The following is a 27,733-nucleotide window of genomic DNA, read 5'->3' as shown; positions in this document are numbered from 1 at the left end:
TATTTTAACCATCCTGATAAATCAATGACTGTGTCTGATGCCGAAACAGTAAGAAAATAGTATGAGACTCATGGGAGGTTCAGCATCAGCGGCTCTAGTTTAGAACATTTGTTTTTCCAGAGTCCTATGAAAACGTTTCCTTGTCCTTCAGAATATTTTTTTTTTTTGTCCTGGAGCAGTATTTGCAAGTACATATTTAAATTAGAATTTATGATTAACAGTAATTGTACATGGCTTTTCAATTTAGCTAGCTACTTTCTTTCCTGGTACAATAAAAAATTGAAAGCCTTTGAAGGGAAGATAGGAATTGGCCATGTGTGCGTTCCAGTTTTGTTTAGTTCCTTTCACAAGTTCATATATCTAATAAATGTATCTTCTGCATGAGCAACTTAGCATTTGCTTCCTAAGACAATGAACAATAACTAACTTCATGTCTGGTCTTTGTCAGACATTATTACAAATTATGAGTGCCAGCCAGAAGTTTATTACCTTTGTGGTGTTCTCTTTCACAAATTAGGTTCTTGGAGCATCCAGCCAGCTCAGTGTCATAGCTCCATTCATCACAATTAGATGGCTGCACTGACCAAGTGAAGTCCTGCTGACTTAATGGACTCTGGGTGGGGACAACTCCTGCCCACCTGAGAGCAGCACCCCTGTGTTGTGGTCTTCTGAAACATGCAGGGCTTGATTTCCTGACATGCTGCTGAGCAGGTACAATGTGAGTTGGAGTACAGGGCACTTGCAGGTAGAGAGCAGCAGCGTGACTGAAACTGTAGTCCGGAGAGTTATTTCACTTCATCCTTCATCCATGAAGGACTTTGCAGTTTGGTGGGTGGCTTCGATGACCAGGGAGCTTTATGTGACACGCAGAAAATATTCTTGCTTGTTCAAATGTGATGGGGCTGAATAGGCAGGAGTAGAAATGTAGAGGATGCCTGGGCCGCGTCTGGCAGGCACATCCCAGGACTGACAGTGGAAATTCCAACAGCAGAGCTGTCACCTGTCTGAAAACAGGCTCACTCCCTATGTAGTCACTCAGGGTGAAAGGCTGCACAGTTTAAATCCCTATGAAACTTGTCCCTGTAGATACAATACCCTGTGCTACATGCCTCCTGCTTTCTGTGGGGCAGCTTTTATAGGAGGCTTTGCAGCTTGCAGGATGGTTTTTGTTGTGCCTCTTAACACTGTGCCCCAGGCTCCACTAAATAGACAACCTCATTAAAAGAGAAATAGCAATAGTAAAGCAGTGACTTTCTCATGCCATCTAACTCACACATTTGACATGATCGCTGGACCCTCCAAGTACTTAATTGATTGACTTAATTGATTTAGTGGCACTGGAGGCTACAGCATGGAAATAAAGGGGCAAAATGAGGATAAGGGGTGAAAAAATTTATGATAGGTGCCAAGCTGCCTGAGGGAAATTAGAAATGCTACAGATCTCAGAGGCAGCTAAATCAATTCAATGTGATGTTCAGGGAGCAACCTGGGGCAAGAGGAGGAGTGTGGGGGTAGGATGGAAAGAAGGAAAGAAAATAAAGGCTAGTGGGAGAGACTGGGATAAACTTAAGGGGAAGGGGACACACGGCAGCCTTGGTGGAGGGGAGTATTTTGGATTCCTGTAAGTTTAACACTAGGAAAAAACTTCCTAATGTATGAATAAAATATGATTCTCTTTAGCCTAAAAAGAAGGAGTCGTGCATCACAGGACTGGCTTACTTATCTGATTTGGGACTTTATCTGTGCTTGCATTTAAAATCCTCAACGTTTTCAACAGTGGCTGAAGTCACAAGAGACCTAAAATAATTTGGAGGCTATGTACAGTGGGTTTTTTAAACAACCGAAGCTTAAACATTAAATTACTTTCTAATCTGTGCAATATTTAATTGACTGTATTGAACCATAATACAAATTAAGTTTTCTCTATAATTTGTTCTGTCATATTGCAGCCCTCCAAAACAATTTGATACCTCACTTATGAATTGGTAAATGGCTCATAGCAGCACTCAGTGAAGACAGTAAAAACATCAAATAGTGTGTGATGGAATTCATCAAAATGGCCATATGAGGGGGTCATAAATATCCATGAGTTATGAAATAATTATTTTATGTGCTTCTGACCCACTAGAGACAGGATTAAATCATGGTAAAACCTTGAAGATTATAAAATAATAATAAAAGTAGCACTGACCAGCAGTTCTGCTCTAAGCAATATTGTGACTCTTGTTTCTTTTTCTTCTGGGACTGTTAATGTGCATTGAGGAGGTGGCTGCATGTGAGCAGTTCCAAACTGAGGGGTACAAGTGACATTTCTATTGGTTGGTCTCATTTTACAGGACAGATTAATCTGCACAAGTGCACCAGACTAATAGAAATGGGCAAGGACCATGTATTTCTACATGGTCTGGATTGTAGGTCTCTGTTGGGTGGCTGGATGAGATGGGGTTTCTCCTCATGCTGTCCTTTCTGCTCTCCTTCACCCTAGAGCAGGTTTCACTGCTGTGTGGGCTCTGGGGAAGCTGTGTCCTTAAACTGAGAGTTACAGAGAGGTGACAACTCTGATTTTGAATTTTATTGTGGGGAGTCTCTACTGGCTACAACAGGAATCTCATTCTTGCTTAATGATGAGCAAAGAGGGTTGGTCTCTTCTCCCTATTGACAAGCAACAGGACAAGAGGAAATGGTCTCAAGTTGCACCTGGGGAGATTTAGTTTATATATTAGAAGAAACTTTGGCACAGAAAAGGTAATTAAACAGGTGTTTAAAAGCTGTGGTGCTGAAGGACATGGTTTAAGCATTGACCTTGGTAGAGTTAGGTTAATGGTTAGCAGAGTTAGGTTATGGTATGACTTGGTGATCTTAAAGATCTTGTCCAACCAGAACGATTCTGTGTTTCTGTGAAAGAATCGGGCACTTGTTAATTAATTTTTGAAATGAAGTGTTGGAATATGTAGAAAGGACCCATTAGATGAATTGAGGGCTATGAAAGCACAGGTTCAAAGGACTGTTCCTATCTACGCTGCAGTACAGATGTGTGCATGCAACATTGCATTTCATGTGTATGTTCCAGCTCAGTGTCCCTTCAACACATTAAAAACTCTTACTAAGTGCTCCATACACTAAAATATGTGAAAGGATAATGTTGCAGTCACCTTTACCTAATTTGTACATGTATTGATACAGTGTGTGAAACATCATAACCGTTAAAAACGTAATGATTTTCAAACGGTTAATGAGGGTTCCCAAATAAATTGGAGTGTCTCCATCTGCTGTGTCACAGTGTGGGTGATATTTTTCCATGGTAGAATGATCTTCAAATTTAATTCCATGAGCAAGGAATCTTAGCACAGTTTAATTTCAGTGCAAAACGCCGCCTTGCAATCAATAAAGCAATGTCAGAGAACTTTGATTTAATAGGAGCCAGGGATAACTTTCCCTGTCATATGCAGAATAGAGAGATGGGAACACTTCATTTCATTGTAACAGATAATGTGCAACTTGGTTTTCAGAAAGGCCTAATAAATCAATATCCCTGTATTATCTAAGTAAGATCCCATCATTAATTTTAAATGCTTCACACATTGGGAGAGTCTGAAGTGCACCTTCAGCCTGAAGTCAATGGGCAACACTTCTGTTTTCCTACAAGAGAGCAATCTTGATCTCAGGAAGTTAGGAGTCATTTGCTGCAAAATGAGAATGAAACATGTCCAGTCTTTTGTTTTAGATGTAGTCATCAGTCCCTTCCATGCTGCCTCTCTCTTTAGATCTCAGTCTGTGTTCTGCAGAAGCCTCATCGCTCATCACTTGCCCTGCACATGAGCAGCCTTTTTGCCTCTACACAGACATATCCCTTCTGCTTTTGAATCTGAAAATGTTTGTGGTTTTTTGAACCCTAAAAATAACAGGTTGTTTAGCGATTGCCTGGATACCATGCTGATTTTCAAAATGTGCTTTTCTCAAAACCAGCAGGATTTTTTGCAGGAATCTGGACCTCAAAAGCTTTCTCTGTGGAGCTTTGCAGGCTCTCAGAAATAACATTATCCCTAGATGATGTAAGAGCAGGTCAATATATCAGAAGATAGAAATTCAAACTCATAGATTGTTCTAGATAAATTTTTCAAGGACATTATTTTGAGTAGAAATACTTAAATACTGTTCAGGTAATAAAACACTACTTAGGACAAAGCAAGTAAGATGCTAGCACTCCAAGGCATTTCCATAGGAGTCTCAGATTGATGTCCTGGCTCTGGGGAGAGTTTTACTCACACATTTAAAACAAAATTCAGTCTTCATTACAATTAGCCAAAGTGAGATTTTTCGATCAAATGTGAAATTTTGCATTCAGCATTTTTTTTCAAGTTGGATAATCGCATTTCCATAAATTTCTGGGGAAAATACATTTTTGGATTTTTGTTCCTGCTCTAAATTAAATGTTGCTTGCTGGCTGATACTGAGTGTTGTAGAGATGAAGCAAGTCTGGTGCTGATTCTTAGAGAAGTTGAAATCTGAGCTCTAGGTCCTGCAGCCCCTGCAGATCACTCTGTCCTCAGGCTCACCCTGGATGAAGCTACAAGCAGCTGCTGCTAGAAATATTGATTCTGTACCTAGGATGCTGTGCAGGTAGTAACTAGGTAACATGATATTTTCTATTGCATTATATCTCACCAAAAGCGACCAAGAAAATATTCTCTTGGAGTTTTTATTCAGATCATTAAAGCAAGTCAAGTTTGGCTGGATTTTGAAAAGAGAATGAGCTTAACGAGCCTTGATGTTCATTAATTTTGATACCAGATGATCCATGTTTGGCTTAATTCCACAGGTGTATGGAGACACAGGTAAAGCACTGATGAAAGAGAAATTGTACAGCTTTGTAATGGGACATTTTGATGCGTATTTCTTACTGGTTTTTATTCTTCTAATAGCTCCTACAGCACCACCATGCAGTTCATGAGATTTCATACATCGCAAAGGACATCACAGACCATCGGGCGTTTGGATATGTGTGTGGAAAGGAGGGAAATCATAGATTTGTGGCAATAAAAACAGCCCAGGCAGTAAGTATCAGGTCACTCATTTTCCTGCAGTGTAGCTTAATAGAAAAGCCATACTCATATGAAGCTGTTCCAGAGGCCAATCCTGTCTTGTTTATGATAGTGCTGAACTTGTCACAAGTGTCTGCTCAGGTGTTCTTAAGTAGCCAATTAATGAAGCCAATTTGAGAAGAAGAGAATGTATTTGGCTACTTCCAATTTTTAATGGCTTTTTTTTTTATAATTATCGTTTTCCTTTTTGACAAAACTACACTGGGTACAGGTAAGTTTGGTTTTATTCTCACACTTCTTTAAACAGAAAGTGATAGATGGCAAATAGCCACTTTCCATATAGTCTACTGTAATTCTGTTGCATGAGAAACCACTAATAAATGTACATTTATATTAATATATGTGCCTTTTATATTCATAATGCCTTTTATGTTAATCATTAAAATTATTTGACAAATATAGTTAGTTTGACAGAAATTAACTTGAGCCTGGATGCTAAAGTAGACTTTAATTCTGTATGAAGTTCTCTCCAGTTGTGTTACAACTAAGTTGCTGTAACTGCTCTATCAGCAGGAGGGGATAAGAGATGTACATTTTTCCATATAGAAACTTTCCTTCCTGTTTTTGCTTCCATAGGCTGAACCTGTAATTCTGGACTTGCGAGACCTGTTTCAGCTCATCTATGAACTGAAACAAAGGGAAGAAATGGAAAAAAAGGCACAAAAGGACAAACAGTGTGAACAAGCGGTATACCAGGTACACAGATAAGCTTAGACTGTTACCAAGAGAAGTATGGTTTGAATTATCCCCCCAAAAGTGGCTCCAAATAGGGCACTGAGCATTCCCAGCATTTCCTAACAGCAATGAGTTTGAACAGTTCTAGATGCAAATGGACAGATACCAACCTAACAGCCACTCTGAGCTCAGAAGTATGATTAAACAGGCATGAAAGCTGTAACTTGGGGTATGATGAACATGTTTAGCAACTGGAAATGAGCTGTTCATTTCCTGCAGAGGGTTTTCTTCTGATTCTGAAGGAGAACTTTAATGAAGGTCAGTGTGTTGTAAGTCAAGTTCTTTGCAGTGTCCAATACTTTAGGGAAGTTTCAATGTACTTCTGAATGTGTGTATTTGAATCACATTGGATAAGATGCAGATTGTTTAACTTGGATGAAACTTGAATAAAGTTACTTTGTACAATAATGTGACTTTATCTGTATACTGAAGAAAGAAAAAGCTATTTACTTACCTGCCTGTTTTGCTTATTTCTTTGCTGTCCTTTAATTTCTGAATACGGTTCTTTTATCTCTACTGTTTATGTTCTTTGCTTTTACTGCCTGTCCTCTTACTTTGCTGTAGACAATTTTGGAAGAAGATGTAGAAGATCCTGTATACCAGGTAATTTCTGAAGCTGTATGGCCTTGGAGTTTCAGAAATGACTAGCTACATGTCCTCTTCAAAGACGGCCAAAACCTCTAACAAGATGTTATGAAATTTATTGAGATAGGTCTTCTGAGAAACTTGTAAGATTTTAACAGAAAGTAGCATATTTAGAGACCAAGTTGTATGTAATAGCACAATATAGCTGTATAGAACAGAATATTTCAGATGGTATATAGAAATAGTAGATGAAATGTAGCACAAATATTGCCTAAAACGTGGCTTGTTGAGTGCAGATATTAAGTATACAAATCAGATTTGTCATAATTTTTTTTATGCAAACACTCATTGGAAAGGGAGTTACTTTGAGAACAAAGAAGGTGACATCTTGTTCTGATACTAATAAATTGACATTTGGGTTTTTTCCTTCTATGGGGCTAGAATTTAATTCAAAGGGTGACTATTTGCAAAAAACAACAGTGGAATTAATGTTATAAAACACTCCATGTTGGTGTTTGGGCTATGATTTAATAATAGCTCTGAAACTTAAGTCTTGTTAAGTCAAGCAAAATGTCTGGCAACAAGGTAATTATTAGAAATATGTCAATATATTCGTGTCCGATACCCTACTGGGTGTGAAGAAGAAAAAGATGTAATTTCATTCTCATTTTTTTTTTGTGCTGAAAGAAAATATGTGCTAGTTTAGGTTTCATTTTCCTGGAGATGTTGTGTTCTTCCACTTAGGCGTGTCAGCGGGAGGCGCGCTGAAAGAAACTGATTCAACCATTAGTGAATATTGAACAGTGCCTAAGGTGCAGCAAGAAAGATGATAAGAATTAGGATGCCCTAAATTACTATTCAGCTTTTATAATGTCAGGAGTTTTACTTTGTGCCCTTCACAATAAGGGAAGAGCCTGAAAATGAAAAGTGTTGTGACAGCCTTTTGCCATGTGGCCTGTTACATGAGCAGCAGCCTGTTCCCCCAGTTTGGCTTTAGCTTTTTTATTCATAAATATATGTGGAGATAATTGCCATTATGTAAAAGAGGTAAAAGTCACATTGACTTCAGAAAATTAATACTGGGCCACAGGCGGCCTCCCTAGTGAGGAAGAATTAGGAGGTTGCTCTAATGATCATTAGAGGAGATTTAGGTCTATTCATTGCCCATTTATGAAATACAAACCAACCTCACTCTGCGCTTCCCGACAAACGGCTTGTCCTGCTGCCAGCCTGTACTTTGAACTTGTTTCTTTAATGCCTGCCTGTGTTTTTACGTGAAATTCCAAATTGCCTTTTTTTTCCCTTCTGTTTCATCCTTGACTTTTCCTCTCTGGCGGCTGGTGTCATAGTACATTGTGTTTGAGGCTGGACACGAGCCAATCCGTGAGCCTGAAACGGAAGAAAACATTTATCAGGTATAGAATCGCTAACGTCGGTGTTTTCGTGGCAACAATTTGCAAGCATTTAGTGAAGTAACATTTTCATTCCCTTTGATTAGTTTTCATTCCTCACAAAATGTCTGGCATTTCATTCCAACAGGATGGCAGGAATAATCTGCCCAGTCTCAGTGTGATCTTTCTGTTGTTTGTCATTGCAGCTTCTGCAAATTGTATTAACTTTGTCAAGTGATGAAAGGTCTTAAACTTTTGAGTAAGGGGATAAAAAGTGGAATCTCTTTTTCTGTTAATTCTTTGAAACTTTTCACACCTGGTCTTCAGAAGCAGACAGTGAAATCTCATGGAGGGCAGGCCACCCAAGCAATTCTTAGAAAGACATTTTGATAGTTCTCTTCTTCTTTCTCACTAACCAAGGAAAAAACTGAGCAAAATAAGAGCTCCCAGTGGATATCCCCCAGACTGGGAAAAATATTTCCAGAGTGCATATGTTTGAGCCTAAGCTTGCATTCTTCACACTGACAAAAAGCTGCATTGAAAGCAATATAAAATAATCTTTTCTCATTCAATTTATCCTCAAGGGATCAGTTTGGGGTTTATTAAAATATAATGTAATTCATTTTGTAACAGCTACTAGAGGCAAATCTGGAGATAGACAGAAATCTCTGGATGCTGTAAGAAAATTGTGATTTCAGGAAATAATGTGGAGGGGAAGGAGAATCAAGTGGTGATTAAGCATTTCATCAAGCTGTACTAGAGCTTGATCTGCTAATAGGAAATGTTTTTTTAAGGTAGGTAGCAGCAGGGGTAGAACATAAAAAAGGGGAATTTATTTTTTTAAAGTAGTGAGAAAAGTTGATAATAGGTAAATGAAAGGGTCGAGTAGCTGTAAGCCAAAGTAGAAGCAGCTAAGTAAGAAAAAATGTGCAAAGAATTCCCTTCTCCCTTGAAGGAAAAGGTTCCTGCCCAGTGGGTAACTGGAGATGGAAGATATGTGCCAAAAAGTGACAATTTCTGTTTTGTTTTAACATAGTAGAGGTCACAATTTTCTTTTAAAGTATTCTTTCTCTTGTCTGTCACCTTTCTTTGATGCATTACCCCAAAGACTGTCTGTCTCTCTGCTTTTTTCATCTTGTCTATGAAAGTTACTCTAATGCATTAGTTAGGCAAGGACTCAATCACTGAGCATGTACCAATCCTCTCATCTAGTGTCAGATTTAACAACTCTCTGCCTGTAACTTGATGGTAGTGAGGTGGGGATGGGGTTTTGTTAGGTGTTTTTGTGGTGTTTATGTGGCAACACTGGTCTGAGGGAGAGTTCTGCTCCATCAGGAGTTGGCAATCAGAGATGGGGGTTTCTGAGTTACAGTTGTAGTGCTGATAAGATGCAAATATGCCCAAGTGGTTCACAGCCTGTCATGGAGCCAGAGCTGTCAGCAGCCATAGTGCTTGTCTTCCTTGGCTGATATTGCCAATCAAAGGCACAACAGGATAAATCCCTTGCAGACCCCCAGTCTACATAGCAGTGCAAAAAGGTGGTGTGATACATAGCAAGTAAAAGCAACAGGAAGATGGATGGTATCGAGTTGGGAGAGAAGAATGTCTTTCAGAAAAGTTTCTCTTTCTTGATATTAGAAGTCAGACGCTTTTCTGTAATGTAATTAGAAACTGAAGTAAGAGGGCAGGGATTGTTAGTGCAGGAAAATGCTCGTTCCATAACAAACCATGGATAGGAGTGTGCAAACTGGGGTGACTTCATGGAGAAGTTGATGGGGGAACTTCCCAGAGGGGGGAAAAGAAAGTATGTGCTGCTGATAGTTTATAAATTATTCATCTTACCATGTTTGTCCTCTTTTTATGAAGACTAAATCACTTTCCAGTGATTTCCTCAATACACCACTCTTGGCTTCTGCTCTTGCAGTTAACAGTCTGTAAAAAGGGAGCACTTGATTTCCATGAAATTGAATTGTTCCACTCCAACCAGTTTCACATTATCTAATGCCATAGGTGGTTTTAGTGGAAGAGGCCACTACTTTGAGAAAAGCAGAGAAGAGCAAGTCATTCCCAGGGTAGGAATAGAAGAGATCTTTTTAAAAAGTTGTTCAGTTTCTGTGAGGGTTCTATGCTTATGCTCTCGAAAAACTTCTAAATGTGCACCAAATTATAGATGCACCATTTCCCATGAAGGGTTTGACATTTGAACATGGGCAAGAGAATGTTTGAACAGTAGAGTGGGTTTTTTATATACTATACAGAACAAGCAAGGGTAGCACATCTCAATGAATAAGTAACATTCCCTCAGCTTACCCTGAACCAGGCCTACTCTAATATTAAGTCTCTGAGGTATTTATTGTCTTAGAAAACCAAGATGTAATAATTTTTGTCATATCTGCAGCATTACTACTCCAGTTAATGTGAGGTTTCCTTGATGTCTGAAAGGTAACCTTCCTACACATAATGTCCTTGCTCAGTGATTTTCAGCACTGATTTACTTAGGGCATTCATGTCTGTTTAGAGCATGTTTTTACTGTTCTTTCTGCTTGTGTCATTTACAGTAGGCTTTCAGTGCTTCTAGGAAGGAAAAGAAAAATCATCCCAAATTATAAATATGTAAAGCAGCAGTCCTTAGGCAAGCAGAGCCTGGGATTGCAAAGCAACTAATTTACATGAGCAGGTTATAAATGCCCAAGGTGTAAATCATGGCTGTGGACTCAGCTGAAGACTTACCCAAAGTTTTTAAGCGTGGCATCCCTGTCCATGTGAGGCTGTTGTCTTCAGCTCCCTGGGTGTGTCAGACTGACAGGCCAATAATCCCTTAGTGAAATTGCAGAATTGTAACCAAACACTTAGAGCAACCTCAGGGCCCCATCACTGCAGGGATACATGTTCTGGCTTCACTTGACTTAGATTATTAAATTAAGTGGAAGGAAGAAATCTAATGCCATGGGCCAAACATCTCTTTCCTCCCAAGTGCACATGAATGCAACCAAACCTAACTGAGAATGAAAATCTCATTTCTGCATTAGGCTTTAGGATTTGAAAAATTCAGATAGATGTTTTATTTCTTCATTACTGTCTCCTTTAAGATTACTGTTTTTCTGAAAAGGGAGCCATCCTTGATTCTGTTAGTACTAAATGACCATCCTGTGCATAAATATCAGTCACAGATTTCAATTTTTTTTATCTAACTTGCTTGTAATGACCTTCTTTTTCATTTGCTGTTGCAGGTTCCTACCAGCCAAAAGAAAGAAGGTGTTTATGATGTGCCAAAAAGTCAACCTGTAAGTGTAAGTATCTTCCCTGTGTATATGCAGTAAAGGAGATGTGCTTCCCAGCTTCTCCTACTCTCATTATTGTGTGTAATACTTGGTATGTTCCTCGTGATGGGAATCTTATCAATGATCTGTGTGGGTTCATTGGGTGGGTTCAGAATAACCAGGATTGTGATGTCACTTATATGCATCTCATTCATTACTTAAATCTTCTTGTCTTTCCCATCTCATTCTTATGAAAGTCACCATTTATAAATGTGTTGTCTCTGTTGATGAGTTGACCATGAGCCTTCTGCATGTTAGTACATGAGTTGTTGCTGCCTGAATTAGAAGGGTTCCTCTGTTAGCCAAAGCTGGACAAGGCTTGTCACTTTGAGCATAGGTTGCATTTTTCTCCCGTGTCCTCCATCAGAGCTGTACTTTGTGTTGTACTCCTTACAGCTTGGTTTTGTAGGACAGCATGGGGGACAAGGTCAGAATAGAGTGGAGGTTGAGAGAAGTAGTGTTAAGAAGAGGTATGTCAGAACATCATCTGTGACCTCTGCAGTGATTTTCTACAGCTATAATATCTACACTGGGATTTACTTGAGAGAGTCCAACAGAGGCTGCAAGTATGACTAAGGCACTAGAAAAACTGTCTTAAGAGGAAAGGCTGAGAGACCTGGGGCCGTTTAGTCTAGAGAAGAGAAGACTGAGAGGGGGTCTCATGAATGTCTATTGACTATCTGACAGGTGGGTGTCAAGAAGGAGGTGCCAGTCTCTTTTCAGTTATTCCCTGTGATAGAACAAGGGACAGTGGATGCAAAACCAGAAAGTTCCACCTCAACGTGAGGAAGAACTACTTTACAGGCCCCCCAGAGAGGTTGTGGTGTCTCCTTCTCTGTATACTTTCAAGACCTGTCTGGATGCATTTCTGAGTGACCAGCCCTAGATTTGGTCCTGCTCTGGCAGGGGGTTGGACTCCAGCTCCAGAGGTCCCTTCCAATCCCTTTCTGTGATTCTCTGATACTGCTGCAGGTGTGCAAGAGGCCAAGGGTCAGTATAGACCATCAACTTCATTCTTTCTGTCCTGGGCCTTGCATGGACAGTAGATAATTTTTAAAATAGTGGTAATATGATGTGGTATCTAAATGGCACTGGGCCCTTGCTGCGTGTTACCGTTTTGAGGAGGTGAAGCATTTCTCCCCAGGTTGTGTTCAGGAATGGTGACACGTGGTGGAAAGAAGAAGGGCTGTGGCAGGTGCCTTAGGAGCAAGGCATGCATTTCCTGAAGGGCAGGAGACTGCTTCATATACATTTGTGCTATAAATACCCTGAGAAATCGTTTGATTGCGTCAGTTACATGGATAATTAGTATTTTTGAGAATTTGTATGAGAATGGATAAAAACAAAGCAAAAGTCAGGAATTTGTCTCCATGGGGAAAAGGCCTGTATTCAAGAGAGAGAAAGAGGAGCCCCTTCCATGTAAAGATGCAGTAGTTTGTACAGCTTGGGCTGAGCACGGAGGCTGAGGTGCTGAATACAAGAGCTGAATGTTGGGGAGGGCTGGATGGGCCTGAATTGAGACACTTGTGTGATTTGCACAAACAAACAAAACTTGCCATAAATATTTCATGATTAGCCACCAGGAGGAGGGAGCCATCATCGTGTTGCCTGGGAAAATCTAGCCAAATAACTCATGTTGCATAACTTATGAAGGTGTTTGTGGGCATGGAATAGCTGTAGATTTTTCACTCATTTCTCATACAGTTCAGTGTTGCAATTTTTCCACTGTACATTTCCTGTGACTTTTTTATTACTCCTTCAGCAATGCTTCAGATTTACTCTGAGCATAGTCTGTAATTTAGGTCCTTGCAGGAAGCCTGGGTGTACAGCACACTTGTAAAGTGTCTGCAGACACTTTGGGATTAGACTGTCCTGGCAAAGGACGTGACTGTGAGAAATGGGCATATGGAATCTACTCTGTAATCATCAAATGTATTTAATCTGTCATCTCCATGAAGCTGGTTGCAGATGTAATTTTTTTATGTGTTGAATTTAGGGGGTTTTTTTGCTACTTCATGGTTAAATTTAAAGCACTTAGAGCTTTTTCTCCAAACAAGTGAGGTACTTTAATTTATGAAAAAAAGAGAAGAAAGACAAGAGGAAGAAATATGTAGCTGAGATTTTTGTTTCACCTTTCTATTAGTATATATTTTTCAAAAGGCAGCAATAGCTCTTAAAATTAGGTATTTAATATTCCACTGCCCATCTGATTTATTGCTCACCCTTCCACATCTGAGACTCTCTGTCATGGAGACACTTGCTATAATTTTTTTATGCAATTTATAGCTGTCATTATTATATAAACCTCTAAAATTCAATCTGAGGGCAAATAATTTAGCTCATCTACCTGGTTTAAACATATAAGGACACTTTCCTTATTAGAAAATCTTGCTTTCATTAATTTCATAACAGATTAATAAAGTGAAAAACTCTTTGTAGCTCCTAAATAGGTTTCAGGCACCATGAATTCTGTCTCCTGACAATAACTATAACACAATAAAAATGAAGCAAGTTTTGCTTGAGTACAAATGGAATTGTGCACACTCCTTGGGCAGAGATTGATTTTCCATCTTGGGCTTGTTTTCCTCTGGTGTGTTCTCAGGCAAGTTATCTCTAGCCTCCACAGATAAAGCTGAGGGACAGTGAAGTAGTCATCCATGTGCCCTCTACCCCCAACCCTTTGTAACCAGTGGAGAGAAATAGTCACTTATGGGGAAATTCCTCCTGTCTGCATGAGGTGTCCCTGTCGAGTGGAAATAAACATGCATCTGGACGTGGTTTTTTCCTGGCTGCAGAGGAACTTTAAATGATTTGCAGCTATGATAACTTCTAAACAGGCTTAGGTGGGGCGAGAGCTACCTCGGAGCAAAACTAAAACCACTTTCCAAATGTTGCTTTGAAATGGGAAGTGTAATTCATACTAGTTTTCAAAAAGATGCAGCTTCCTAAGTAAGCAGAACTGTTTGGGATCCCACTGAGGCTGGAGGTCTGAAGCACCTTCTAGTGGTGCCATGAAGCTGGAGTGTCCACCATGGTGCCTCGAGATGGCTGATGTACTTAGGTAACACTGTGCCAGTCTGTGAAGCCATTTGTCAGAAGCTGTCAAAGCACTTTCTAGCGTGACTCCTCGTGATCTCTGGTACCAAGCGATGTGAATGCAGCGCCAGTGAGGCGGGAAGGAATGAGTCTTGGATCTCGGAATTGGAATGTACCCACTGAGCTCAATGCTGAGTGGTGGCTGCCAAGGCACTGCTCTGACACTGGGATGGAAAGACTGCTTACTTGGTGGAATTCTTGTATTTCCCCATCTCTTTGCATCCCTTCCCAGCAATCCTGCCCTCCTCTAGGTTTCTGCTGCTGGGCGTGCAGATCAAATCCTAACACACACTTTTCAGTGTCTTCCCAGTATCTCTCCCTTCTTTTGTATTCATTCGTGTTTTCTCTCTGCTCCTTCCTTAGGCCAATTCTCCTATTCTCCTTTCACTGAGAATAGACATCAAGGTAGACAAAGCAAGTTTATCCCAAAAAGCTTGTGTGAAGTGGCACACGCTTCACTTAGAAACTGTGGGTCTGTATGTGAAGTTACCTGTTTTTAAGAAGTGAACTGTTTAATGAGCTCTTTTTTGTTGTAATTTCCCATTGTCTTCCCATTATGCATCCACATCAAGTTCTACCTGTCACGTGTTCTTAGTAGTAAGAGACAGACTGTAAATACCCTTCATGGAGCCTGTCAGTCACATCACAATAAAACTTTCTTCTCTCATCAAAATGTCTAAACTATCTGCTTAGGAATTTATGAAGGCCTTCAAACAACTCATCCTACTGCTCTATAAAGACTCAAGGCATGATAGCTGATGCCTCACCACGCAGGCAGTCATCTGGTAGGACCAACTACATGGAATATATTAACAAACCAGGGTGGAACAGAGAGGGAGTAATTTGGCTGCCCTGGAGGCAAGACGTGGAAAGACCATCAGAAAGCTGGGCTGGACCTCAGCCTGCTCAGGTCTAGAAGCCATAAGGGCTGCCAGATCCTTCTGCCTGAACTAGGAAGCTGCATTTGGGAAAGCTGAGTTGTAATTCTGGCTGGGATTACAGGACTGTTTGCAGGTGTGAGTTGTTCAGGTCTGGCATCTAAGGAAATGTGCCTGGGGTCATCTGGAAGGCACAGTCACCTCTGAGCTCCACCAGTTCTTACAGACAGCATGTCCCTGGAATAATGGCATGCCAAAATGTCTGTCAGTAAAGTTCAGAGCACCTTTGGGAATCACCCTAAATGTTCCCAGCAGCCTTACCACTGGGGGTTGTGCTCAGCTGTACCTGGTTAAATCTGGCTTGGTGGTCACGTGGTGCCTGCTGTCACTAACTGGGAAGGGCTTTGGCATTTGAGGACCTTTAGGATCTATAGGAAGTTGAAGCTTGCAGAGCCATTGACAATTTTTTCTTCACACACACATTCTTCAGTATATTCTTTTTAATTAGGACATAACCGAGCAATGCTTGGTTGAGTTGTCCTGCTATTCCATTAATCCACCTGTAGTTTTACAGGAAAACAGTGTGTCTGTTGGATGTTTTCATTGTGTCTCAACCTACTAGACGAGGTTTGACTGATGGTTGGTTTAGTCATGGTTCTGACGTGCTCTTTCCTTATAGTTCTAATTGGTTTTTGGTATGAGCTGCAGTTAATTAGCATGCCCCTCTAGCTCATGGAGCTCATAGTAATATCAACATTTGTTGTATAAGGTTGTGCAAATAACTGAGGCTTTGCTTAACTAAAATAATTATTTGAACCATCGGAAAAAATGTTTGACACAGACAAAATATGTACATGTTCAACTAAAATAAGAACAAAAATATTTAGATTGACTGTTTGACTTGTCATTACATCTTCAGTGTAAAATACATGTTAGGAAAAGGAGACTGGAAATGCAGAGTGGCCTGTGGTTGGATAACCTCTCTTTTGTCTACTGGGTCGACTGGTACAACACTTGCCCTGAGTGAAGGAAGCCAAGTTTAAATCCCTCTGCTATTTCAAAAGAATTGAATAGCTAATACCCAGCTCAAAGGTTAATTACTAATAGCTGGTTAATTGCTATATTTAATATCCTTCATACCCTTTTTTTGCTTGCTGAGCTCTGTATCAAAGTAGAAGTTAATTACTGTGTATTTTTTTCCCATGCTTTTAAGCACCAGCTTTGCTTCATTCTCTGAGATTTCAGAAACACTTTTTGTAAGATGCAACTTTTATCCTCATGTTTGCAAAAGTAGGGCAATATTAAGCAGGTTTTCTCATGGTGTAAGTCAGTGTAGATCCCTTGCTGTTGATAGAGCCAGACTGAATAATAGAAGTTCAATATTTTGACTCATTCTGTGTGTTGGAGTGAAGGAGGTCAGGTGCATCACATTCCTGGGAGCACAATATGCCTGTCTCAGATTTCCCTTTTAAAATTTGAACTTTTGCTTTGCTTAGGAAAGATGTTTTTCAGAATACTAGGAGATCAGAGAGAATACTGTAGTGGAGTCAGTGGGTCAGTTTTGCTTCAGGTATATGAAGCCTGCAGTTCACTTATCTCTTATTGTTTCTTTTTCTCCAGCTCTTGGAAAAAATGTTTTTCTTTAGTGAAAAGTGTCATTAGGAATTCCATGACTGGCTGGAGTGGTTTTAAAAAAGCTTGCTGGTGCTTTAAGAAGCCAGATTTACATATTTCATGTTTAAAGAGATTTACACTATGCCTCACGTGCCTGTATAGAAAGATAGAGCTTTCATTATAGGTTTAGTGTCACTGCGGTACAAGGATTAATACTCTTTCCTCCACCTCACTCTGTGTAGCTGGGTACAAGTGCCTGGTGTGTTCCTGGTTGGCTGAGCTGTAGGGGTGCTTTCATATTCAGGGAGATGTATGTTTGGATGATTAAAACAAGCTTTTGCACCACTCTGCAGAGAAACCCACAGATGGCAATCCTAGAGAAAGATCAAGGACTGGAGCATCTTTCCAGGCTTCTGGTTATTTTCGGTTGTGCTCTGGGGAAGGAGGGAGAGGATTGTTGACTTAAACTGCCAAGGTTAAGTGCTTTGTATCAAAAAGCTGAACTGGATGAAGGCTCAAAGGGCCAAATTCTGCCCTCGGTAGCTGTGTTGCAGCCTTGGCACAGTCACAGGCTGTTCCATGCTCTAGTGGACAGGGATATTTCACCCTTAGGACGTGTCTCCTCAGCAGCGTGTGACGCAGAACACGAGCTAATGGAAGGCGCAGCTCAAGTGCTGCATAATTGGGCACCTGGGGATGTGCTGTGACATGTTGGGCAAATGTTTTCTGCAAGGTCCTGTGGTAGCACAGGTGGGAATTCCTAATGGTCCGTTGAATGCTGCACACATGTTCCCTCTGTGCCCAGACATGGTTGTTTCTCAGCTGGTTTCCCAGAGCTGTCAGTGTGGCTGGGGGCAGGATCTGATTCCGAGAGATGAGCTGCATCCCTGCATGCTGGGGATGGGGGGGCTGTCAGGACAGAAAGTGATTAGCCACTGTCCAACACTGCTCCCTCATTTCATGTAAGAATATTTTCAAGGTCTTTGGAGTTCTTTGAATTAATGGCCAGAGTATTTTTCATGCTTTCCTTACCTGGGGCTAGAGGAACATGCTGTCAGCTCCAGGAAGGTGTCAGTCTGAGTCCCTGCCTGGTCATCCATTATAGCATTTTCTTCCTTTACCTTTGCCTTTTGTCAGTCTTATTTTATTTTTGTTTCTTCATGTCTGTGATGAAATTAGCAGGGGGAAAAAGGCATTCTAGGCTGTTTCTGAGATTTTTAAACATTTTTAAATATTTTAGCTTGTAATGGGATTTCTGGCTGGTAACTTGTGTGAAGCTTCTCAGTCATCTAAGAGTTGATTTTTGGTAACTTGCTGTTACGTTTGTTTCTTAAGAGAAATTCTCCAGTACTACAATAAACATTATCTGAAATTTAGCTTTCTGAGGACATTGAAGTGATAGTTTCTGTTAAATATGTAGATGGATATAGATATGTATGCATGAGTGGGCAGTATACACCCTTATATATTTACGCACACATGAACTATGGATATAAATATATATAACTTGAATTGACTCATGCTAAGTAATCTATGAAAAGAAAATAGTAATCTTAAATATGTTTACATTGATTTATAGTTCTCCTAGTCTGTGTTTTTCTGCAAATTCTTGCTTTTAGAGCTTTTGTTGTCCAAAACTCTATGATTATTTTTTTTTTTATTCCCCAGGGGGATATTAGGTCCTTTATTCACCAAGCCAGGGAAAAGTTCCATTAATGTAAGCAGGATCAGAGTTCAGTAGCTATGCTTATTGCTGAATTAATAAATAAATTGCCTTGCACACAAGAAGATGGGATTTAACATGAGTAAAGTGTATGTTTGCCCCACATCCCAGCAGCATTCAAACTCACTGTTTTGACTGCCTGACTTCATAGCTGTGCTCCCTGCAAGATGGAAAGGCTTTTCATTTCAATGCTGAAGTCAATAATTATGGAGGTTATCATTTTCATGCTCAGAAATTCATGTCATTTTCATAAATCATTCATTTCATTTCATAAATCATGCTTTACAGCTGCAGAATGGAAACTTATTGCTGGACATTGATGAAAATCTTGTTTCAGTCACTCAGGTAAGGTTGTGACCCTAAAAATGTTTTAAGGAAATATAGATGAATTCATCTGTAGGAACAGTGCAATTTGAAAATGTTCAGCTTGGGATTTACTTCACTGGAATTTAGCTAATATCACATGTGAATAATTTAAAAAAGCTTAATGGGTAAAATCAGTTCTGGAGTGATTGTGAAACCACATAAGTAAAAGAACTGTTTGGTGGCCAGAATCTCATCTGCTGCAAGTGAACAAAACTAGATCTGTGTCAGAGAAGATACATTCATTTATTCAGGTTGATAATTGAGTTGTAGGAACAAGCTAAATCCAAAATCCAGATCTCAACCATTTGGGACTTCAAAATCCCACCTCCAAGTGGTGCTGTTTGAAGTTGTCTCTAGTAATTCAATGAGGAAGTTGTGTTGCCACTAAATTTCTGTTCACCTTCTCTGACATGGTTCTGTAGCTCCTGTTGCACATCAAGTTGCTATTCTGAAAGAAATAATTCCCCTGTAAATATATTCCTTTTATTTTATTTTATTGTGAATGAGGGTTTGTTACAATAAATAGTGAGGTTGGTTTTCCTGTCCCTCTCTCCAGCTGCCTGTTTAGAAATCCCCCTGCAGAGTTCAGAGCTTTAACACCATTATATCTGTGAAGAGCTGCCAAAGATCCATCACCTTGAAACACTCTGAAAGGCACCATTATTCCCATTTTACAGGGGTGTTGAGGCATCGAGATCCAAGTTACCACCTTTCAAATACACACCATATGTCTGAGTTCAAAAGTGTGCTAACTCTCAGTTTTGACTATTGATATGACACATATGATATTTTTTTCCACAAAAAATGTCTAACTTCACAGACACTTTCTCCTAGTCCAGGTAACTTCACATCCCCTCTGGCTTGCTCTCCTGCTCCTTCATAGAATCATCCTGGTTGGAAGGGACCTTGAAGATCATCAAGTCCAACCATAACCTAAATCCCCGTATCATAACCTAATTTACCCATTCAGTGCTTAAATCATGTCCCTAAGCACTATATCTACATTTCTTTTAAATACTCCCAGGGATGGTGACTCCACCACCTCCCTGGGCAGCCTGTTCCACTGTCCAACAACTCTTTTGGTAAACACTGGGGGAGCCTTTGCTTATGGCCTCCTCAAAAGGACACCAGCTATTTCTTAGCAAGCCAGGAAGGAGAAAACAGTGGAGAGCCCATCAGTGATGCAGCAAAGGGCAGATTTAAGGGTGGTGCTGACCAAGTCATTTGGAGAGATGAAAAGAAAAAGTGGCTCTTTCAGTGATTCAGTGTCACCTGGCATCCCTTGAGTCAGTGGTGCCTGCAGGAGGCTTGAAGTGATTTCCAGCCAAGTGCTACTGTTGTCATTGTTCTGACTGTTCTGGGCACTTTAACACCACTTGCCTGGTGTTTTTGCACACACTGCAGCAGTGACTTAGGGGCTGCTTTGCTGCAGCTTTTCTTTCCCCTCCCCCCCCCTCCCAAAGCTACTTCTAGCAGTGTTTTAGTCATATACCCTAGAATTGGTGTACCCAGAAGGAAAGATGGATTTTCTTCCATTTCCATGCAGATACTTAGAGAGATGTGTAAGTCCATAAGAAGAAAATATATTGTCATAGCACTAAAGCAATGTGATGTATTTAATTCAAGACATGATGGCTTGGAATGTGAAATAATTCACCCCATGGCACATGATGAGACCCAAAGCTGAGACTCATCCAGGCTTTTGTAAAAATGGGAATAGAGATTAGATTGCAAAATTGTATAAACATCTGAAATTCTTATATTTTGAATATTAGTCTTATTTCTGAAGGGATCACTTATAATGAAAGGTTGGGGAGGGGGGAATCTTAGGGTGGTCTTGTTTGTTTGGTGGGTTGTAAAGACTGAGCAGCCAGTGGCTCATGCCTAAAGCACTATGTGTTGGCTACATTTGCAGGTCAAGACTCTATTGGATTTCAAGCCTATATATATGATAGGAGTCTGCAAGTTTTATGTGCCCAAGATGGGGAGGAGGTTCAATGAACAGAGTTAAAATTTGCAATAAATCTCATTCATAATAAGAATTGTGGCTTCCCACATGCATGGGTGGGATTGAGTATGATACAGGGGAGAAGGAAGCCAGTAGTAAGCAGAAAGGTAGTGGAGAAAGGGCAGTTATTGAGTTCCCACTGAGCTTCCCAGAAGAGCCACCCTGATAAGGATGGTAGATGGGGTTTAGGTTTCATGCAGAATTACAAGGGATCCATGCCTTAACATCCTATTTTCTCTTCTGGTTCAGTTGAGTGAGGCCTGTATGGGCAACCTATTTTGAGCTCTGTCTGAGAGATGCCCTGAGAAAACACTTCCCGCATGAATTAAATGTAGAGCTGCAAACTTAGAGTAACCCAGTTGTACATCCTCCTTCAAGTCCACTTATCCAGGTCACACCTGTCCCGTGAGCAAGGGGAAATCAGGCAGCACTTGAAAAGCCCTTTCATTCTGTATCCTTCTGTCCCTTCCACACTCTGCTGCCATTTAAGACCTTGACATGGGGGTTTAGAAAAGGAGCCAGGGAAAAGGGCTGGCTGTAAATCATGCTCTCTGATGTTAAGGACAGAGCAGTAATCCATCCAGTCCCATTCTGGATAGCTTTTTCATACTTACTCAATTTTTTTATGGTAGAGAATTCCCCATAGAATCATTTTATAGGGTCATCTGCTGCCTGTTTGGGTCCATCAGCAATATCAAAAAGCCACAGCTTGAACCCATGTGTTTCCTCCATATGGGACTGGACGTTTAAAGCCCTCATGGCTTTTGAGAAGATTATATTGCTAGCTGTTACCAATTAGCTTTACAGGCTGTGTCTAGTTAACTCACACTTACTTGTCCTCAAAAGCTAAATGGTAATTCTGTTTGTTTGTTTTTCTGTTTACAGGCTGTTACCCAACTAGAGCTTTTTGGGGACATGTCCACTCCTCCTGATGTAACCTCTCCCCCAGTGAGTATCCAGGGAAACTGGGGTGTGCCTTCTTCCACATGCTATTTCCAGCACATTTATTGAGCACATTTACAATTCAAGGTATCAGCCATTTCACTAGGGAGGATTTCAAACATTTTTATGTTGCAAGAAAATAGAAGTGAAGCAAATTGAATGTGGAGTCACTGCTTCATGATGAAGTGCAAAAATATCTTCTAGTTTTATTTTTCCTGATACAGGGCTGGGTGTCACATGAGATATAACCTGAGCTGCAGATCTCCTTCCCTGGTGTTGATCAGAGGTGCATGCCTCACTGCACTCTGTCTCTCCCCTGCACTGCAGGAAGATCCAGCTCCAGCCTTAGATATCACGTATCTTTGGTTCCACCAAGCACATAGTCCAGAACTGCCATTAAGGAAGGAAGACAAAACAGTAGAGAGATGTGTTTGGGGCCAGAAAGAGTTTTCTCAACATACTTCTGTGCATCATAAAATGAAAACACAATCATTTTCCTATAAAGATGATGAATCTTACATTATGCTCTAGAGGAGTATGAATACACCAAGAAAATTCAGATGTTGTGAAGTCAGGAGTCTCAGACCTGTGGAGCATGTTCTAGGACTAGATGTGCCAAGTCTTGTCTCCTCATCCTTAGCTTGCTCAGCTGGATTTGGTTTCTCCTTGAATGTGGACCTATGACTCTGGTCCTGTGGGTTAAATGCCAGATACTTCATTTGCCTTTATTGTTTCTTATGTTCATGCCTTGCTCACTGCCTCCACTGGTTGTCACCTGAGCCCTAAAATCTCAGGTCTGTATGTTATGGAGAAAGAAACACTGTCAGTATTTTGCATGTGATTTATACCAGGCAAATTTTATTTTTACTTTTTTCGTCTGGTACAAAATTTCTCATTTTCTTTATTGTTCTCCTGTCTCCAGCAAATTCTAACACTTTTGTTTCTTTTGCTTCTTTCCTTCCACAAGTTTGCATTCTTTTTTCTTCCCATTTTTCCCTGCAAACCTGTGTTTTTAAGAGTTATGGCTGATGTGACACAAAAGTATGTGCTGCAGGAGCTGCAGCTGATATGTCATCATTGCATTTTATTAATGTCTTCTTACAGACTCCTGCTACTCCAGGTGATGCCTTTATCCCATCTTCGTCCCAGTCACTTCCTGCTAGTACAGACATGTTTGGTTCTGTACCTTTCAGCACTGCTGCCGTACCCTCAGGTAAGAAATCTGGGGAACAGGCACTTGACTGAAATTTGGTGATCAGTTCTTGGCTTTAGTTTGCATTTCAGTAGTCAGGGCATTAATTTAGTACAGTGGAAGGGAAAAGGATTTTGAGGACAGGGCTGCAGGGCAAGGCAAACCAAGCCTTTAACAAGCAGGGAGCACATTATGTTAAATTTAACTACATCTTTTAAAAGAAAAGCCAAAAAAGTCACTGAGAGTTCAACCATAGTTCAGCCATCTGGGTAACAGACCTTCTAGGTACAGTAGCAATAGAGAAAAAAGCATGTAGTTTAGCTTTGGTTTCTTTGCAGTAGCAATTAATATCCTGGGCAGTCTCCAGTAAATAAAGGATGAGAGATAGAGGATTCCATTGCATTTCAAAGGTTTTCTACTTAGTCTTATCCTGATATTTCCTTTAGACTTTTCTGTGTTTCTCAAAGTGCTCAAAATTCCAAAGCTGCACAGACTTGCAGCTTCGGTTGATGAGTTCTGCCTGGGATACTCAGAGCACAGCAAGAGCAGCACTGTCAGCTCCACTTAGGAGGGAAAAGGAGGAGGAAGAGTGCCTGGAATCATTCAACAGAACATTTGATCATATAATTCCCACATGGACTCTTGGTAGCTTGACAAGAGTGTTCAGGTCTGACAGGAAGCAATTATAATTTTAGTTTTACTCTTTGTTTTCCTTGCCAACTAGAGAAGGTTTATGCTAGCATAATACCTGAAGCAGTTTGTTGCTGTTAGGTGTGTAGTACAGAAGCAGCTCAGGACTTTATCTTCTCAAGTAACTGGGTAATAACAAAATGTGTTTGTTTGTTTGTTTGTTTTTAAATCTGGATTTGTCTGGTTTCCAACTTTATGACACAATTTGAGACACTTACTTTGCTCTTCAAGTGCCCATGGTTTGTAACTGTGTCAGAAGAGATGGTGTAGAGTCTTTCTCTTGTGAGAAGGTCCCCCTGTCATTCAAGGGCCCTTGAGCTGGAATCCAATGTGTATTAAGGTTCTTCCCTCTCACTTAGAACCGATTTAGTCCTTGCCCTTAGAGGGACAGGGCAGGCAGAGGTGGAAGGCAGAGCATGGGGGGCGGGGGGACAGGGAATCAAGGAGAGCCCACAGAGCACAGCAGGTTGTACTGCAAAGGGGTAAGTTCTGGAAATGTTTTTGGAGCTCCGGGGCTTATGGGAAGTGGTTGGCCAAACTGATCCTCTCTGTGCTTTGAGAGAGCTGCCAGATGGTCAGCTGCTGGCAGGGGCCTTGCACACAGGGCTGCACAGACCCAGGAGGAACTCCCTGAGAAAGAAGGACTTTTTTTGTTCATGTGAGGAGAAGGAGTATTACCAATATCCACCAGTTGGTGGTTTTGCTTTTAAGTATTTGTTCAGTGATGTGAATTCAACCCTGTCTTTCAGTTTTCAAGTGTGCTGAAGCTCTGGGATCACTGATGTAGCCTGCATGTTTCTGATTCACTGTGCAGCTTCTTCTGCATCCTCTTCTCTGTAGTGTTAAAATCTTTCCTCCTTTGTTGTTTTTTTTTCCCCTGTGCTCTCTCTGTTCTTTGAAGGTTATGTTGCCATGGGAGCTGTTCTGCCCTCCTTCTGGGGACAGCAACCACTTGTTCAACAGCAGTTGGCCATGGGTGCTCAGCCTCCAGTTGCTCAGGTGATGCAGGGAGGACAACCGATCGCGTGGGGCCAACCCGGTCTTTTTCCTCCTACTCAGCAACCGTGGCCATCTGTAGCTGGTCAGTTCCAACCAACTGCCTTCATGCCAACACAAACTGTTTTGCCTTTACAAGCAGCCATGTTTCAAGGTACCATTGCTCCTATAGCTACTGTTCCACCCACAAGCGATTCCAACAGATCAAGTCCACAGACAGACAGGCCCAGACAGAAAATGGGAAAAGAAATGTTTAAAGATTTCCAGATGGCTCAGCCTCCACCAGTGCCATCAAGAAAACCAGATCAGCCTTCCCTCAGTTGTACCTCAGAGGCCTTCTCAAGTTACTTTAACAAAGTTGGGATGGCACAGGAAGCAGATGATTGTGATGACTTTGACATCTCTCAGTTAAATTTGACTCCTGTGACTTCCACGACACCATCTACAAATTCACGTGAGTATCCATGTGCTTTCATCCATACCTTTCCTCAACGTGGCTGTCCCTCAAAGCATTCCTTCCTTTGTTTTTTCAGAAAGTAAATTGCAACACAGATATATGGGCTGGGAACCTTCATGCATGTTGTAGGTTATCAAATGTTATTGCAGCCATAAAGAAAAGTATCAGAGAGGAATTCCAGAGACCGATGAGATCAACAGCCCCAATAGCTGCAGTCTGAAATTCAGTTTCTGAGAAGACAGTAATAATAGATGTTCTGTGCTAGGGACCTACAAGTTGGTTGGAAAGTGCCCGTGGCTTTCAGCCTTAGAAATGGTTTCACTTATGTGCCATGACAGAGCACTGGAACAGGCTGCCCAGAGAGGTTGTGGAGTCTCCTTCACTGGAGACATTCAAAACCTGCCTGGACAAGTTCCTGTGTGATGTGCTCTGGGTGATCCTGCTCTGGCAGGAGGGTTGGACTAGATGGTCTTTTGAGGTCCTTTCCAACCCCTGAGATTCTGTGATTCAAGCCATACTTTGTAGAAATGAGGTTATGGATATGTATTTTAATGGCTTGATGTATTGGGTACGTGAGGGAGTTCACGGAAGAGGTGTAAGATAAGATGCTCGTGTTCATAGCCTGGGGATGGGGCATTTTGCAGGTTGCAGAAAGGAGGGATTAATGAGACACAGATCTACCAGGGGCCAGTTGGAGACCTTCTGTTTTGCTTGCACAGTGCAGGCAGTTCATGCATTCTTAATGTAATGTCGTGGTGCTTCTCTGACAGATACAGCCAAGCTTAATTTGGAAACAACTCAATGAAATCAAATATATGGAACAGATAATGACTTCTGTAACTCAAATTTACTTCTTACAGCTCCTCATCAGAAAATTATTTTCAGGAGTAATAAAATTTTAGGGCTCTAAAGCATGAGCAGATTTTGTGGTGCTCTGTCTTTCTGAGCGAATTAACAGACGTGTTTTTTTGCTGTTACCTTGGTCTTTCTTTAGCTCCAACCCCTGCACCCAGACAGAGTTCTCCATCAAAATCATCAGCATCTCATACCAGTGATCCTGCTGCAGATGACCTCTTTGAAGAGGGGTTTGAAAGCCCAAGCAAAAGTGAGGAGCAAGAGGCTGTGAGTAGCATCGAGGTTTATGAATCCTAATCAGCTCTTTTTAGCTAGAAAAGACAAGCTACTTAAATGTTGTTCAGTAGTGCCAGAAATAACTACTCTACTGGGGCTGGTTGGTGTTTAAGGGAGAGCTGCAGACAGCATTTGCTTCCCAGCTTGGTGTTGATAGCTAAAAGCATGACATGTTGATAAGCACTAATACTGCATACAAGGAACCAAACTCAGAGTTCAAGTGCCAGCTTACATACATGCATATATATATGGTAGTTGTATCCAACGTCCTTAACATACCAGCATTCAGTTGTTAATGGTGAGGGAGTCCGAGGTAAAACAAGATACATGCTGAGGCTGCAGAGAGAGATGTGAGAGTTTGTGTGTTAAAAAGATGATGGTTGTTGTTGTCTTGCACATTCTTGCATCCCAGTTGCTTGCCTAGTTGCATTCCTCAATGTTCTGGCCCTCAGTATGTGATTTCTTTGCCTTAGACTCAGTGAACCAAAGCAAGAAATGTCATCCAATGACTGTAAATCACAAGGTGTCTTAGGCAGATAAGAGCCTAAGTGAGCCCAAGGCAAGAGGAAGTCTGTACAAAAAAAGGACCTGAAGGTACAAAATCACACAAGCTTGGACTCCTTCTGATTCACATAGACTCACTGGCTTCCAGGGCCTTTTGCAGTTCTGGTTTGTTGGATCTGGTACCTTCTGAAGTCTGTGGCAGCTCCTGGCTGGGCTCCAGCAGGTACTGGTGTGGTCCTTTCCTGCCTGCACCAGCTACAGGAAACCATTATGGTTTTTGAGAAGAGATCAGCGGTGAGGTCTCACTTCCCGGTTTTCATGAGATAGGATGTTATGCCCACAGCATGAAAATAACCTCGTGTTGACTTTTCACTTTCTTATGGTTGAGAAAAAAAGGTGTTATGTTCTTGTATTCTAGCCTGATGGGTCTCAGGCCTCATCCAACAGTGATCCATTTGGTGAGCCAACTGGTGATACTATAAGTCCACAGGTCGGTAGCTAGATAGCACAGGTTGGGGTAGGTATCTGTCCTTTTTTTCTCTACACCTTGAGGTGCTCACTTATTCCTCCACCAGTGCCTACCATTCCTTTCATGGATGCATGGTTTATTTTCCCCTTTCATCTCTTCTGTTTTTCCTCTCCATTATCCACAGTGTATTCCTCATGCTCGGTGGTTTGCATGGCTTTTGCCATTCACTAAGTGTTGCAACTTATGCAAATGTGTGTGTTTCAGCTGCCTGCATGCTACAAAGAAATGTAGACTGATCTTTGTGTTCAAATTCTAAGGGGAAATAGGGAAACTGAGCCATTACTAACAGTGCATTAGGCAGAACATTGTATTTTTTATCAAATCCACTCTGGCCTGCAGTCAGATGTAACGTATTAATGGAATAAGACATCTTACCCATTGACATAACAAACATTAAATAAAATTATGTAATGATACATGAACACCTCTACCCTAAATCAATGTGATAATCAGTAGAAGCAGCACATTTATTAT

General features: G+C 40.9%; 1 protein-coding gene across 2 annotated transcripts in view; it reads left to right on the top strand.

Moving 5' to 3' along the window:
- The window catches only part of DAB1 (Dab, reelin signal transducer, homolog 1 (Drosophila)), a 97,978-nt gene extending 70,746 nt beyond the window's left edge, over positions 1–27,232 (top strand). The window contains exons 4-13 of one of the 2 annotated variants that reach the window (XM_009993572.1): positions 4,923–5,054; positions 5,679–5,798; positions 6,402–6,440; positions 7,772–7,837; positions 11,044–11,103; positions 21,704–21,766; positions 22,865–22,973; positions 24,544–25,092; positions 26,090–26,217; positions 27,149–27,232. In XM_009993572.1, coding sequence (XP_009991874.1) covers positions 4,923–5,054; positions 5,679–5,798; positions 6,402–6,440; positions 7,772–7,837; positions 11,044–11,103; positions 21,704–21,766; positions 22,865–22,973; positions 24,544–25,092; positions 26,090–26,217; positions 27,149–27,232 — 1,350 coding nt within the window. Of the gene's footprint in view, positions 1–4,922; positions 5,055–5,678; positions 5,799–6,401; positions 6,441–7,771; positions 7,838–11,043; positions 11,104–18,732; positions 18,790–21,703; positions 21,767–22,864; positions 22,974–24,543; positions 25,093–26,089; positions 26,218–27,148 lie in introns of both variants that reach the window. The other variant, XM_009993573.1, reaches the window with a different exon arrangement.
- The last annotated feature ends 501 nt before the right edge of the window (positions 27,233–27,733 follow it).

Source organism: Chaetura pelagica, unplaced genomic scaffold (assembly GCF_000747805.2).
Source record: "Chaetura pelagica isolate M959 unplaced genomic scaffold, ChaPel_1.0 scaffold433, whole genome shotgun sequence".
NCBI classification, from domain to species: Eukaryota; Metazoa; Chordata; class Aves; order Apodiformes; family Apodidae; genus Chaetura; species Chaetura pelagica.
This window is presented reverse-complemented; position numbering and strand designations above follow the sequence as displayed.